At 39.8% G+C, this 15,013-nt stretch overlaps 1 protein-coding gene across 2 annotated transcripts in view; it reads left to right on the top strand.

The window, feature by feature from the left end:
• Positions 1 to 15,013, top strand: part of PTER (phosphotriesterase related) — a 74,288-nt gene that overhangs the window by 47,968 nt on the left and 11,307 nt on the right. For both annotated transcript variants that reach the window (XM_066280317.1, XM_066280318.1), the window contains 2 exons: positions 2,316 to 2,782; positions 4,295 to 4,560. In XM_066280317.1, the coding sequence (XP_066136414.1) occupies positions 2,351 to 2,782; positions 4,295 to 4,560 (698 nt within the window). In that variant the 5' untranslated portion in view covers positions 2,316 to 2,350. The remainder of the gene's footprint in view (positions 1 to 2,315; positions 2,783 to 4,294; positions 4,561 to 15,013) is intronic.

The following is a 15,013-nucleotide window of genomic DNA, read 5'->3' as shown; positions in this document are numbered from 1 at the left end:
TGTGGTCTGAAGAATGCTCCCGAGCTGCACAGAAACCATGAGTTCTACCAACATTGCTCATCCCGCTGAAAACACATATTCCAGCTGAGAGCCGTGGTGCCGACGGTTTGCTCTGCAATCTTTTCTTACCCTTTAAGTGTGGGTTCATTTGTCCTATCATAGAGCACCAACTGGTTCTGCCTTGAAAGTGTATGGAGGAATTTCCCAGAAGAGATGACATTTCTTAGAGATTTTTTTTTTCACAAAGACTTACAGTTTGTGACTTTAAAACTTACCAACATAGCTTTTTAAATTTATGTCAATTAAATATGCAGTTTGTTACTCATCTAGTGAAAGCAATGGCGTTTAAATTTGTCCAAGTTTCTGACCCCCAGTGATTCTCTGGGTGCACATTTGTAAGACCAACAGCCAGCAGGAAAGAAAAAGCAAGGAAACCCCATGGAAGATGGAACTGATTATTAATGATACCGTGGTTTCATCCACTGAAGGAACTAGCTACTAGTCCTTGCTCTCAGTAACAGGGAATAAGGCATTATTGAACAGTGAGTTCCCAGACACCATCAATGAAAAATATTGCCCTGTATACTGACTGGCAACTGCGCAGTGATTCTCTAAACAGATGCCATCTTCTCTCATGGTCACCACGAGAATTATTTAGATATTATAAGCTTGGCTTACTAAAGACCACTGTCAACCAAAAACAAATGGCCGTGCTAGCCACAAGTTCGAAAGTTCTCTGTCAAATGGTCTAAATTAATCATTTACACATTGTTAGTCAGTATGTATCAAACACCTCGGTTTCAGATCATTGCTGTAGCTTGATGTAAATTGGCCCTTAACTCCCTCTTCCCCACCCCTCACTTGATTTCACCTTGCCTGTGTCTGCACGGTCCCCATTGCAGGTTTGTCCTGTACCTCAAGTGATCCCCTCACAAACCAGCCACTTCCTCTGCAAAGAAATAACCTAGGTCCTAGAAGATACATAATCATCCCTAGAACTAGCATAATAAAGCTACTGTTTGTCAAACGTGTGCTATGTGACACTTTCAAAGGTCTTTCTATCTGTGGTATCTAATTTAATTCTTATGAAAGCCTCATATATGTGCATTGTTATTCTGAGTTACAGATAAGAAAACTGATCCTGAGGAAGTCAGAGAAGGCCTTTAGAAGGATATGTTGAAGAGGGATTTCAGGATGTCTTTTACATGAATGATTTGAGAGCTTCCAAAGGCCCTTTCTTTGCCCCCAGCCCCAGACAGTTTTTCTCGCTGTTGTTGACTGTGTCTGGTGGGCGTTCCATGTGGAAGGAACACTGTTCCCTGCAGTGGTTTTACTTTTGGCTGCCACGTTCAGTAGCACCTTTTTCTTTTCAAGAAAAATCCTTTTGTTTAGTAAAGGTACTTTCAAATGAAAGTGTTGGGACTGGGATTCTTACTGTCACCGACGGAAACTCGGTAAAAACTTCATTTGTGTTACAAGTTAAATAGAGGATAAATGGAAAGGTATTTACTCATTTTAGAGAGAGCAGATTTCAGTTGCAATAAATCATAGTCGCTTTCATTATGACTAAGGAGTTTAGTTTTATTTTTGAAGTATGTTTCTGTGTGCCACAGACAAAATAAAACATCAAGTGTGAAGAGCTTTATTTGTTTTTGCTTTTGTTTACTTCATTATGGAACCTAGTTGTGCTCCTGGCCAGTTGTCTTTTGGGGAATAATCTGTAAAATCATTAAGGTCAGAGATTTTGTCTTATTTCTCTATCTATCTGCAATTTCTGACAATGGTGGACCTTCAACTAAAGTTTGTTCTGTTGGACAGTGAGTGAATAATGGAATGATCAGTAGTCCCAGTATATTTAATTTAGTTGAAAAATGACAAAAGAAACAGTTCTGATACATGATGGCTGGTTTTGATATAAGTTATTGATTATGAAGTTTTCTTTAATGGCGATTATTGTTGAATTATCCAAGGAAGTAGAGGTATAACTAATAAGATAAAATTAAACAAAAGAAAAATGTGAATTGAATATCAAGAAATATTTCCAGTAGATGAGGTTGGGATTTAATCAGGCACAAGAGTCCCTGTGGAAGTGGTCAGGGGACATTTAACACCACACATGTCACTTGGAGCTGCAGTGAACTTGCACAATTTACAAGGAACAGACCCTGACTTTGGCAGGATGATAAGTGAGATCATATTTCTAGGTTCACGGATTCTTTCTTACACAGTTATGCATTCATAGCCTCCCGTCCCCTATAGGAAGAATTTATGTATGTGTTAAATTTTCTGATTATGGTGTTCTTTTTTTCCCCCAGAAAACTTTTCAGAGCATCTCCCGGTGCCCTCAGAAATGTCTTCCTTAAGTGGCAAAGTCCAAACTGTTTTGGGCTTCCTGGAGCCAAGCAGATTGGGCCGCACCCTGACTCATGAACATTTGACAATGACCTTTGACTGCTCTTACTATCCACCACCTCCATCTCATGAAGCTACCTCTAAGGAACCTATTATGATGAAAAATCTGTTTTGGATTCAGAAAAACCCTTATTCCCATCAAGAGAATCTTCAGTTGAATCAGGAGACAGAAGCAATCAGAGAAGAGTTGTTGTATTTTAAAGCCAGGGGTGGCGGAGCTGTGGTGGAGAATACGACCACCGGGATTGGCCGGAATGTGCAGACCCTGAAGTGGCTCGCAGAAGAGACTGGGGTCCATATCATATCCGGAGCTGGGTTTTATGTGGATGCAACTCACTCCTCAGAGACCAGAGCCATGTCAGTGGAGCAGGTAAAAAGCCCCAAGTTCTCTGACAATGTCTGGATGGACATTCCGAATAGCCAGAATCCAGATGTTGGGTTTTCCCCACATGTCATCTATAATTGGAAATGTCATTGTTTCACAGATAGCTGAGCATTCTACAGAAATTTACTAGATAGCGAAGACATCTTCCAGTTGAAACCCAAATTAGGTCCATTTCCTTTCATAAAGAAAGAGCAGTAAGAAAGGAGATCTCTATGCACTGGTCACTGCAAAGTCCACTGTGTTTAGACTTAGGCTCATATATACAGTCTCCTGCTCAGTAGTGGTTTCCCGGTCTGTTTGTAAACCTCAGCTTTATATGATAAGCTTCAGTTATGCAGCCTCAATTTTATCACTGGATCTTATAATAACCAGCCAAAAACAGTCAGTGCAGGGTGTCCCTGGCTTGCTAGCTCAGTTGTTTAGAGCATCATCCCCATAGTAAGGTTGTGGGTTGGATCCTCAGTCAGGACACATCAAGAATCAACCAGTGCATGCAGAAATATATGGAACAACAAACTGATGTTTCTCACTCTCTCCCTTCTTTTCTCTCTAAAATCAGTTTTTTAAAAATTCCCTGTCAGGTGAAATTTGGCAGAGAGAGACTTGGCACACCTGCCTATGTTTCCTTCCCCTTTTACAAAACGGGGAAGCAAAAAAATGCACTCCCCGGTTTTTGTCCTCAGATCTCAAGCAAACATGGATAAAAGGAAGTAAGTCTCTCAGACAAAAGACCAAATAAGCAGCGAAACTTTAGGACATGCGTATGTGCTCTTTTCAGACATACATATATGTGTTTGTACATGTTTATACATATATGTACATATTCATTTGTATCTTCCGTTGCTTGATTGAATGACATAGCATGTCAGCTGCATTCTTTTTGCAAAGAACCAGTTCATCTTTAAAATACTTTGTATTTCAAAACATTTTCTGCATTATTTTCCAATCAAGCCTTTTTTTATATTTACATTATTTGAGGACTATCACAATGTCAACTATTACATTGTCTTCCAATTATTCTTAGCAGTAACTATATATCTGACCCAAAAAATTTAATATTAGTGTTGTTTGCTATGAATTTTCTATGCTATGTAAGATAAAGAAATGCATAAAAAAGGAGCAATTAAAAATGACTTGATACAGTTGATGTAGACTCAAGGGCAGTCTTTTTATATCTCATTGCTCCTTAAGTTATAGATTTTTTTCCTTCACCTGAATGTACTTTCACTAAGTCATGTTTTTCCCCTATAACTTCCTAAAGCCATAAATTTCTTATTAAGTAGTCACAGTAATCACTGAATCTCTGATTCAGAATAATTTGTTGAATTTGAGATTTGGCCAGGAAAATGCCTTTCTCCTTGTCCAATATTAATTTAATGAATGATGAATACACTTTTGAAGAATGAATGGCTACATGCATAAGTGTATTAACATACTGGGTGACCTATATTGAGAAATTCCATAATCTATAACGTTTTCACTCCGACCCTTCCTTAGCTCACTGATGTCCTCGTTAATGAAATTCTCCATGGAGCTGATGGGACCAGTATCAAGTGTGGCGTCATCGGAGAACTGGGTTGCTCCTGGCCTCTGACAGACAGTGAAAGAAAGGTTCTTCAGGCAGCAGCTCATGCCCAGGCCCAGCTCGGCTGTCCTGTTATCATTCATCCTGGAAGGAATCCAAGTGCACCCTTTCAGATCATCCGAATATTGCAAGAAGTGGGTATAGACATCTCCAAAACAGTTATGTCGCACCTTGATAGGTAAGCAGATTATTTACAAATTAGTGCAAACCACGAGATAATCCTGGATGATAGATGTAGGAGACAGCAAAACAGCGGACTATATAAACAGATGTTGGCTGGAGCTAATCTTATGAATAAGCCTAACAGTGTTGCAAAGACTACACATTAGTCCAGGGGTCCCCAAACTACAGCCCGCGAGCCACATGCGGCCCCCTGAGGCCATTTATCCGGCCCCCGCCTCGCTTCTGGAAGGGTACCTCTTTCATTGGTGGTCAGTGAGAGGAGCATAGTTCCCATTGAAATATTGGTCAGTTTGTTGATTTAAATTTACTTGTTCTTTATTTTAAATATTGTATTTGTTCCCGTTTTGTTTTTTTACTTTAAAATAAGATATGTGCAGTGTGCACAGGAATTTGTTCATAGTTTTTTTTATAGTCCGGCCCTCCAACGGTCTGAGAGACAGTGAACTGGCCCCCTGTGTAAAAAGTTTGGGGACCCCTGCATTAGCCTTTAGATTGAATAGATTAAGGAATTAACACAGTAACAGTGTGACTAATAATACATTACAGTTACTTTTAAATTTGGGATTCCTGGATATGAGGATGTATCTTTCATTGTTTTGGTATAACCTCAGCCCTTGTCTCTTCAAATATTGCATCATTCATATTTTCTTTATATTTGCATCATAAATGCCAACTTGATGTATGTAAGATCTAATTACCTGTCCTCCATGTCTCTTAACATCTTCATATTTCCATCCATTTTCATCTTTTAACTGTAATTTCTTCAATTCTGCCTTCCTATTTACTACTTCTCTCTCCGGTGAAAGCAGCCTGTTACTTCGACTATAAATATGGTTGATTGCCAAGACCAGCTCAGCCGTGGGCGTGCACGAAAGGAAGGCACTGCAGGATTTAAGAAAAAACATACACAAGACACAACATACAGAGAAAGATGGGTACAGGGGACTCCCAGCCTCTAGGACTGAGAGCCCAGATCACTGCAGCTTTATCGAATTTATTGGTCTCTTTGCTCATTAGGTAAATTAACAGAGCCTGGGTTCAGGTGCATAGAAGGGTATTTAACTAATGTCTTTTAGGGTAAAGAAAAGGCCATAGGGATCAACTCTTTTCCTTTAAACAATCTTTCCAGTGCTGGCAAGGGCAGTATTCTGCCCCCACAGGACCCGGTGTTCCAAAGTCCATACAAAAGACTTGTCTCAGGAGCACAATCGAATTCCCAGCCATTTTCCCACAGTTGATAATACTAAGAACTATAGTTTTTTCTTTATTTCTATAAACTCTAGTTGTTACTTCTCAAATTAATTCTGACATTTTTTCCCCTTCAACATGTTTTCAACACAAAATGTTAAAAATATCGTGCATAAAATGTTTGCCTTAAAATTAATAAATCTAATTTCTATTGTCCCTTTTACTCTCACTAGTTTGTTGATTCTTCTGGCTCTTATTGATGTGACTTTATTTTTTTAGTATGTTTTTTTAAAAATCTATGATCTTCGATTCCTTGGAAATTATTATGAGTCTTGGATTGAGCTTTTTTTCATTATATTTTTGTTTGTTCATTTTTTTTGTTTCTTATAGGTAAATAAGGGGCACTACTAACCTAGTATTACCTTAAACTAAATCCTTTAAAAATTGTATAAATTGTGGTAAAATACACATAACATAAAATTGACCATCTTAACCATTTTGAAGCATACAATTCAGAAGTGTTAAGTCCATTTACATTGTTGTGCAACCAATCCCCACAACTCTTCTTGTCTCACAGAACTGAAGCTCTATATGCATTATACACCAACTCCCTATTCCCGCCTCCCTGGGCCTGTGGCAACCGCCATTCTACTGTCTCTCTGTATGAATTTGACTGCTTTACACACCTTATACAGGAGAACGATACAGTACTTATCTTTTCGTGACTTTTAAAAATAAACTTTTGACCTGAAGGGTCTCGAACCCTGCAGATGTTGTGAATTCTGGCTCCCAAACTCCATGAGTACAGGCTTGTGGTTATAGATTCCGAGAGGATATATTTTCCGCAACCTGCCTCCCTTTCACCACAAGACAAGACTAGGAAAGACATCGTCATCAAAGACTCCCTCTGTGGGTCAGTTTTTAACCAGTCCATCCACATGGGTGTTGTTATTGGAGGGGAGGAATACTCCCTTTATGTGCTGGCTGAGGCTGGACCTCCAGTGTGTCTTCTGCCCTATTCCAGTCCTGGCTCTCTGTTACTGGGCCCCTTAACCCCCACCCCCAGGGCAATGGCAGCTCTGGGTTCCTCTTCACTCCTCACTTGGTCTGCTCTCTTGTTTCTGTCGCCTGAACAAGTGGTTTACTTTGCCATCAGCTGAATCAAGCATTTTAAACTATGTTTTCTCTTCCTTTCATTCATTGTATTCAGTATTTTACTTATACTATCCTGGGAAGGTTTGCTGTGAATGCTCCATCTGCCACACTGCCTGAGTCTGGTTCACAATGATTCCTAAGGAAGATTCTTTCCAGCCCTATCTGTTTAGAGTTAGATATATAGGTAAGTTAGAAAATTATGCTTGGCACTAATAGAAAACAAGGTTCAGCTGAAAACTGAAACATTTTCCTTCCTTGCTCATAAAAATCAAACAACATATACATGTATATACACACGTATACATATTTTCTTCTAAACAGTAAGACTGCTGCCATATTCACGGGCTGCCATTTCGAAACCTCCCTCCAGAATGGCTCAGGATGGAATAGAAAAAATGAACTGATATCAGACAAACTCTGAGCATCCTAGAAAATCCTGATGCCATTTCTAGGATGGCCACCCACCCTGGGTATCTATTAGGGATTTTTCAGGGTTCCATTCCCTTGCAAAGAAATATATAGAAGTATGATCATTTCAGTGGAGAGGCAACTGGGGAAAATGGTTTTAGAAAAGTAGCACATTTGGGAAAACAAATTGAATAAAGTATCAGAAAAAAAATAATCAGGGAGACAGATAAAGGCAGCTTTTGCTTTTTGATGTGACTGCTCACAGCGAGACAGTTGCTAGGCTGAGGTTTGACTAGGTCAGCCTTTCACAGCCTCTCTGAGGTCTGCTGGGCTGCACACACAAGCTTATCTTTACTGAAAGGGCAAGGACTTCAGCTGTTATAATGGGGACAAATCACAAAAGGGCATGTATTTCATTGCAACAAAATGCACAGATGACACACAAAAAGAAAAGCATCTTGAAAACAAAGCCTCTAGAAAAAACAAACAAACCAACCAACAAACAAACAAAAAACACAGAAAATCATTTTGTTTCGCCCACCATGTTTTTTCAGGCATAAAGGAGAAGGCTCTGAGCCCACAAGCTGCTGTGATTGTGAGGGACCAGGTGAGGCACGGCTCTGCCGCGCAGCCCCCTTGGAACACTGGGTTTCCCTGCAGGGCTGGCGCTCAGCCTTGACTGCCGGGGAAACTGTTCATTTGCTCCCTTAAAGGTAGGATTTCTATCATTTGAGAATATGAAATAAAATATTTCAGGAAGTCCACATCACATTGACACGATTAAATGTTGTTGAAAATATATACAATCTTCATTTGCATTCATGCATAAGGCATTTTACCTTAAAATACATGTACACACACATACACACACAAAGAGCAACAACAACAACTGTTGTATGCTTGTCCAAAAGGAGCATTTGGGAACTTGAGAAGGAGGAGTTAATGAGTGGTCATCACTTTAGGACACCTCTGAACCACACTGCTATCATGTGACCAACTGTGACCTGCTTAAGGTCATTCACCTGGAGATAACAGCCTGACAAGATAAATCTGCCTCTGTGTTGAGGCCCTCCCCCTGACCACCTGTTCTTTTTAAGAAATATGGACCTGTGGAAGTAAGTGCCCGTGGACCACTGTGAATTTAACCCTAGGGAACCTCACAGGGGGCTGACCTTGACAGTTACAGCCACCCAAAGTCAACATTTATTAGAAAATAACACCAGCATTTCTATTCCTATGTGAGCTTTTAATCACAAAGTCTTTATGCCTTTTAATAATTTATTATAATTTCACTACCCGTTAAAACTCTCTCCACAGCACTGCCTCTGTTTCCGGTCTAATACAGGCTATAGTCTTTATGTGACTCATTTCCAAGAAAGTTTTATCCTTAATGTGCTACAGAGTAGCTGTAGGTATTTTTATCACAGCACTATTCTTTCATTTCAAGGAAAGTTGGGTAAAACAATATGACTGGAGGGTATGTGGATACTAACTATTTACTAACTCTATTTTGAACCCCAGGGAAGGCACCAGACAGTATGCCTCAATCTGTTATCTACTTGGTTATCTAGTTAACAAACCAGCAGGCTTTGATGGGAATCCAGGACCTAGCATTTGAGGAAGGACACAGTGATAACTAAGTTCAGGAAAATACCGCATCTTCTGTTTTTGAAAATTGCTCTGTACTGAAGGTTGAAGAATTTAACCCAAGGGTTATTGACAGAGGAGAAGAGAAGACACAGATGATGGGCCAACACACATTTTATTATCCTTACCCCTGATTATCCATACCAAATCCACCCAAGTCTTTAAAGGATACAATTTTAATACATTTTTTCATGATTTTAATTAGATGAATTGATTAAACTATTCCTTCTTTCCTTCCTCCCTCCCGCCCTCCCTCCCTCCCTCCCTTCCTTCCTTCCTTCTTTCCTTCCTTTCTCTACAAATATTTATTGAATGCCTAATTACCATAAACCAGACACTGGGAGGTAGTAGGGAAAAAGAGAGAGAGAAAGAGAGAGAAGGGTAGGGGGATGAGTGGAGAAGCAGATGGTTGCTTCTCCTGTGTGTCCTGACTGGGAATTGAACCTGGAACATCAACATGCCAGGTTGACGCTCTGCCACTGAGCAACCAGCCAGGGCCAAAGCAAGTAAAATTTCTTAATTTATTTTTATTTTTAAAAAATGTTTTCATAGATTTGGGGAGAGAGAGAAGCATCAACTTGTTCCATTTAGTTGTTCCATGTAATTGTGCACTCATTAGTTGCTTATCACATGTACCCTGATCAGGGATCAATCCCATGACTGTGGCACGCTGGGACAATGTTCCCATTTGGGCCATTTGACCAGGGCTTTTAAACATGTCATCACGGGTGCTTGTATTTGTACTTGGGTATAACTATGGCTAAATTTGACATAAAAATCTACATGGTTTGCAGAGTACTCACTGACATGGAAACACAAACCTTTATACATTTCAGGCTAAAACCATGTGATGACATTGGCAGCACCTACGCTCTCATTAGTGCACTGACTGTGTCTGCATGGGACAATGAGAAATAGGGCGTGTGGGGGTCATGATGCCTAATTCGAGTTCTTACTTGCTGTGTGACCTTGAGCAGGTCACTGAATCCCTCCAGTCTTTTGCTCATCTGTCAAAAGGGGTTAAGAACAATTATTTTTAACCCTTTGTGCCCCCACCCCGTTATTGTTTATCTTGCACTTCACTTCAAGGCAGGACTTATTTAAAAAGAAAATCCAGACAAATGTTTGACAAATTTAAATGTAGCAAAGCTTTGCAATATATATAAAAGTGCCCAATAAAATGCAACTAAGTTATGCTTGTAATTGTTCTTTGTCGAATATCCCAAACTGCACTCTTCAGCAGACACTTGGGCAGACCAGCCAGTGTCAGGGCCGGCACCGCATTGTCCTGTATTCTCTCCAGTACACTGTGCCCACCATACACTCCCCTAGTAATTTCTTTGTTCTAAAGCAATTTTTCATGACTCTGACACCATTCCCATGAAATGTGACATTTTAACAAATAGGATTGCCGTGTCTATGAGATTTATCTTCAGTCGCCTCAATACCATCATTCCTTGAACTGTGTATCGCCCTACATGAAAAACGCAGCCTCCTTTGTGCTAGGTGGCAGATGGAAAGTTCATATGGTAAAGAGCTCTTCCTAGGGGGTATAAACCATGGAATGTATTTTAAAATAAAGTTTTAATTACATTTCATAATTCAGAGCCAACTTCTAGTTTTAGTCTAATTCAAGCAAGGGTTTCTCTCTCTTGCAGCCATCTGTTCCTTTTGCATAAGCCTGCACTTAAGTCATAATATTGAAATGATGACATCATTCCTTCCTGTGATGTCATTAAACAGCTTTGTATAGAATGGACCCAAGCAGTTCAAAGGCTGAATAATGTGGGGGGGGGGGGACATGCTTGTTCAAATATAGATAAAGGAAAATAAATGCATGGAAATCTGAATTAGTTTTCTAATATTTTTCATTCCCAGTTGTTCTCTAATATTAAAAAGACTGTTTTATAAAAGTAATATCGACACAAAAGGAACCCCATAAAAAAGATAAATGAATCTCTAAAATACCTACATTAATGGGGTGGACTAGTATATAAATGAAGTCACAAATTATACTTTCTAACCATGGACAGTGTTTAGGCCATCATTAAAAACATAGATCATTCTATTTAGTAGTTCCTATGTTGACATTAAAATAAGTTAACTAAAATTTATCAACTAAGAATCTTTCATATTTTATAATAAAGATAAAACTGCCATTAGCAGTATAAGAATATATATGAGTAGTATATATGATTATAGTAATTTATTTATTAATTTTTTTAGATACTGCATTATAAATATTTTTCTTTTTTTTAGATTTTATTTATTTATTTTTAGGGAAAGGAGAGAGAAAGAGAGCGAGAGAAGAGGGGGAGGAGCAGGAAGCATCATCACCCCTATGTGCCTTGACCAGGCAAGCCCAGGGTTTTGAACCCAGTGACCTCAGCTTTCCAGGTTGACGCTTTATCCACTGAGCCACCATAGGTCAGGTGCATTATAAATTCTTTAAAATTCATTTTAGTTCATTACATGAATAGTTCTAGGTGAGTTTAGTAATGCTTTTGAGTGTTTGTTGAAAAACTCATAAAATAACAAAGGTTCCCACATAACAGTATCAGTACAACTATCCGGGTTTTAAATTGAAGAATTTAAGGGGAAGAGGTAGTAAATAGTTCTTTATAATAATAAGTCATTGAAATTCAACACTGCTTTTAAGAAAGCAGTTGTCTATAAGCATCCACTTGCTGTTGCATTTGTATGCCAATTTTAAAAATTATTTGGTTGAGTTTATAAGTTTTAGCATTAAATGTATTCTGTGCTTCTGCCTGTGTGAAGCCCTGAGCTACTCTGGTCTCGAATAGAGCCTCCTTCCGGCTGCTGCCTTGCAGCCCGGGAATTCACAGAGGGGTGTGGCAGACGAATCCCAAGGAGGTTACAGCACAGTATAATGGAAAGCGCACTAGATCAGAGCAGGAACCTGGGTTCCTGATCCCTTAAAAGATTCAAGCTTTAGTTTCTTCATTTATGCAATAACGTTACTATGTGGCAGAATTATTTCACCAGTTCACTATGAGTCAGAACTTGCTCCTCTCGTATTTTTGGTACCATTTAAGGACGCCAATGTCTAATCAACTGTCCAAAGCAGGCCCTTCATTCTTCATTCTCCTTCTCCAGCGCTTTCACAAAGGGTCACTTCCTCTTCTTCTTACTTGCCATGTTCTGTGTTCTATGTCAGGGGTCTCCAAACTTTTTACACAGGGAGCCAGTTCACTGTCCCTCAGACCGTTGGAGGGCCGGACTATAAAAAAACTATGAACAAATCCCTATGCACACTGCACATATCCTATTTTAAAGTAAAAAAACAAAACGGGAACAAATACAATATTTAAAATAAAGAACAAGTAAATTTAAATCAACAAACTGACCAGTATTTCAATGGGAACTATGCTCCTCTCACTGACCACCAATGAAAGAGGTGCCCCTTCCGGAAGCGCGGCAGAGGTCGGATAAATGGCCTCAGGGGGCCGTAGTTTGGGGACCCCTGTTCTATGTAATGACATTATGCACCTAGATGTCGGCTTAGAGTCCTCCCTCCCCTGCCCGCCCATGTGATGAGATCAGTCTTCCTCACTAAGATCTCAGAATATAGCCCCTCCTATCCATCCTTTGGTGTTAACTTAATTCAGGCCCTTGTTTGTCTCTCAACTATTTTAATGGTCTCCAAACAAATCACTCCCTTTGCCTTGCTTCATGATCTAGGCTCCACACTGCCACCCTTCTGTTCTGTCCAAATGCAAATCTTATTACTTTCCTCCACTCTGACTTAACAACTCTTTAATCATTCCCTTCATCTCCAGCACAATATCCAAACACCTTAGTAATCTGACCCCATCCATCCCTCTATCTCATCTCCCGTTATCTGTAGTACATACATAGAATCTGTGCTAATGCCACACTGACCATGACTTTGAGTGCCCAGTCCTGATTGTTCTTACAAACTTCTCACACAAGCTAGTACCTCGGCTCTGAATACATCATTCTCCCTATCTACTTGGCAGTCTTACTTCAAAGTGCAGCTCATCAGAGGTTTTCTTCTCTACAAAGCTTCTGAACAAGCCAGGCAGTGTCTGCTATCTCCTTCTTTGTGCAACCCATTCCTCAGAGTACTTCCATTCTTATACTCATTATGGTCTGTAAAGCAGTTACTTGTTTTCATGTCTTTTTTCCCTAATAGACACTGGGCTTCTTGAAAGACGGGGCTGTATAGCATCTGGCTTTGTTTTCCAAGCTCATATCTCATAGTAAGTAGATAATCAACAAATTCTTATCAGATGGGTGAATGGATGGATGTTTCTTCCCTCATGCATATTAGCTCTGATAATTATATCCTTATCTTCAGGAATAATAAACTTTCTTTTTTTTCTTTTTTTTTCTTTTTTTTTTTTTTTTGCCTCTCAACAGTTTTCTTCTGTATCGTGTCCATCCTTCTCCCAAAAGCTGAACTCCACCAACTTTTATCTGAATAGTCTTCTTCAAGACTCAATTCAAATAAGTCACTCCTTTAATGATTCTTTATAATTAAATAATAATTCTTGGTATTTATTTGTACTATAAAAAGCTCTTGACACATTTAATTGTAATTATTAGTGTAAATATCTGTCTCCTTCCTTAGACTTTTAAGTTCCTTGAGAAAAAGCTTGAATTTCTTAATATCTGTATTTCCAGGACAGAGGCTAGCACAAGGTAGGTGGTAGTACATGGCAGTAGATGTTTGGTAAATTAATTCTTGAAGGTGTCCTTGAATGTATTAAGTGAAATAAAATATTTGAGAATTCTTTGAAACTGTAAAGCCCAAGACAAATGTTAGGCATTATCATCTTTATCACATCTACAGATCACATCCTCATCTCTGCTCCTTAGTTCTTTCTACCTAGATAGCCCACAGACCCTTGTCTAAGATCACTTCACACAGGCTTCCTTACTCCCACTCAGAGTGCATTTTGACAAACTACATACCTCAGCACTTGGATAAGATCTGAATATATAGAGGTAAGAAAAAGAAAATCAACTGTCCTGCATTTTAGTACCTTTAAAACACTCATAAATGATAACCTTATTTTTTTTTTTTGTATTTTTCTGAAGTTGGAAACGGGGAGGCAGTCAGACAGATTCCTGCATGTGCCCAACCGTGATCCATCCAGCACGCCCACCAGGGGGCAATGTTCTGCCCATCTGGGGCATCGCTCTGTTGCAACCAGAGCCACTCTAGCGCCTGAGGCAGAGGCCATGGAGCCATCCTCAGCGCCCGGGCCAACTTTGCTCCAATGAAGCCTTGGCTGCGCGGGAGGGGAAGAGAGAGAGAGAGAGGAAGGAGAGGGGGAGGGGTGGAGAAGCAGATGGGCACTTTTCCTGTGTGCCCTGGCCGGGATTCAAACCCAGGACTCCTGCGCACCAGGCTGACGCTCTACCACTGAGCCAACCGGCCAGAGCTGATAACCTTATTTTGAAAACAAAGATAGCCAGGTCACTTTTGATACCATTTTCTTAGCTAATAGCAATATGCTTTTGTTTTTTGTTGTTGTTTTTTAGCGAGAAGGGGGAAGATAGTGAGACAGACTCCTGCATGAGCCCCAAATGAGATCCACATGGCAACCCACATCTGGGGCCAATGCTCAAATCAACTGAGCTATTTTTAGTGCCTGAGGCAGACAGACTGGGACCAACCAACCTATTCTCATACCCAGGGCCAACCAATCAAGCCACTGGCTGCAGGAGAGGAAGAGAGAGAGAGAAGGGAGAAAGGGAAGGGGAGATAACCAGATGGTCACTTCTCCTGTGTGCCCTGACCAGGAATTGAACCCAGGATATCCATATGCCCAGCCAACACTGTGTTCACTGAGCAAACCAGCCACGATCACTAATGGCAATATGTTTATTATATATTTATGCCTGTTTCTTATATAGACAGAATTTATTAGTTGAAGAACAAAAGTGAAAAACATGCAACCGAAAAAATAGTATGTGAATGACAAGAACAAATTCTTTGTATAAAAATCTTATCTTCCTCATGGAAAACCTCAGGAAATTCATGCACCTTGAAGAAGGGA

Source organism: Saccopteryx bilineata, chromosome 5 (assembly GCF_036850765.1).
Source record: "Saccopteryx bilineata isolate mSacBil1 chromosome 5, mSacBil1_pri_phased_curated, whole genome shotgun sequence".
Lineage (NCBI taxonomy): Eukaryota > Metazoa > Chordata > Mammalia > Chiroptera > Emballonuridae > Saccopteryx > Saccopteryx bilineata.
This window is presented reverse-complemented; position numbering and strand designations above follow the sequence as displayed.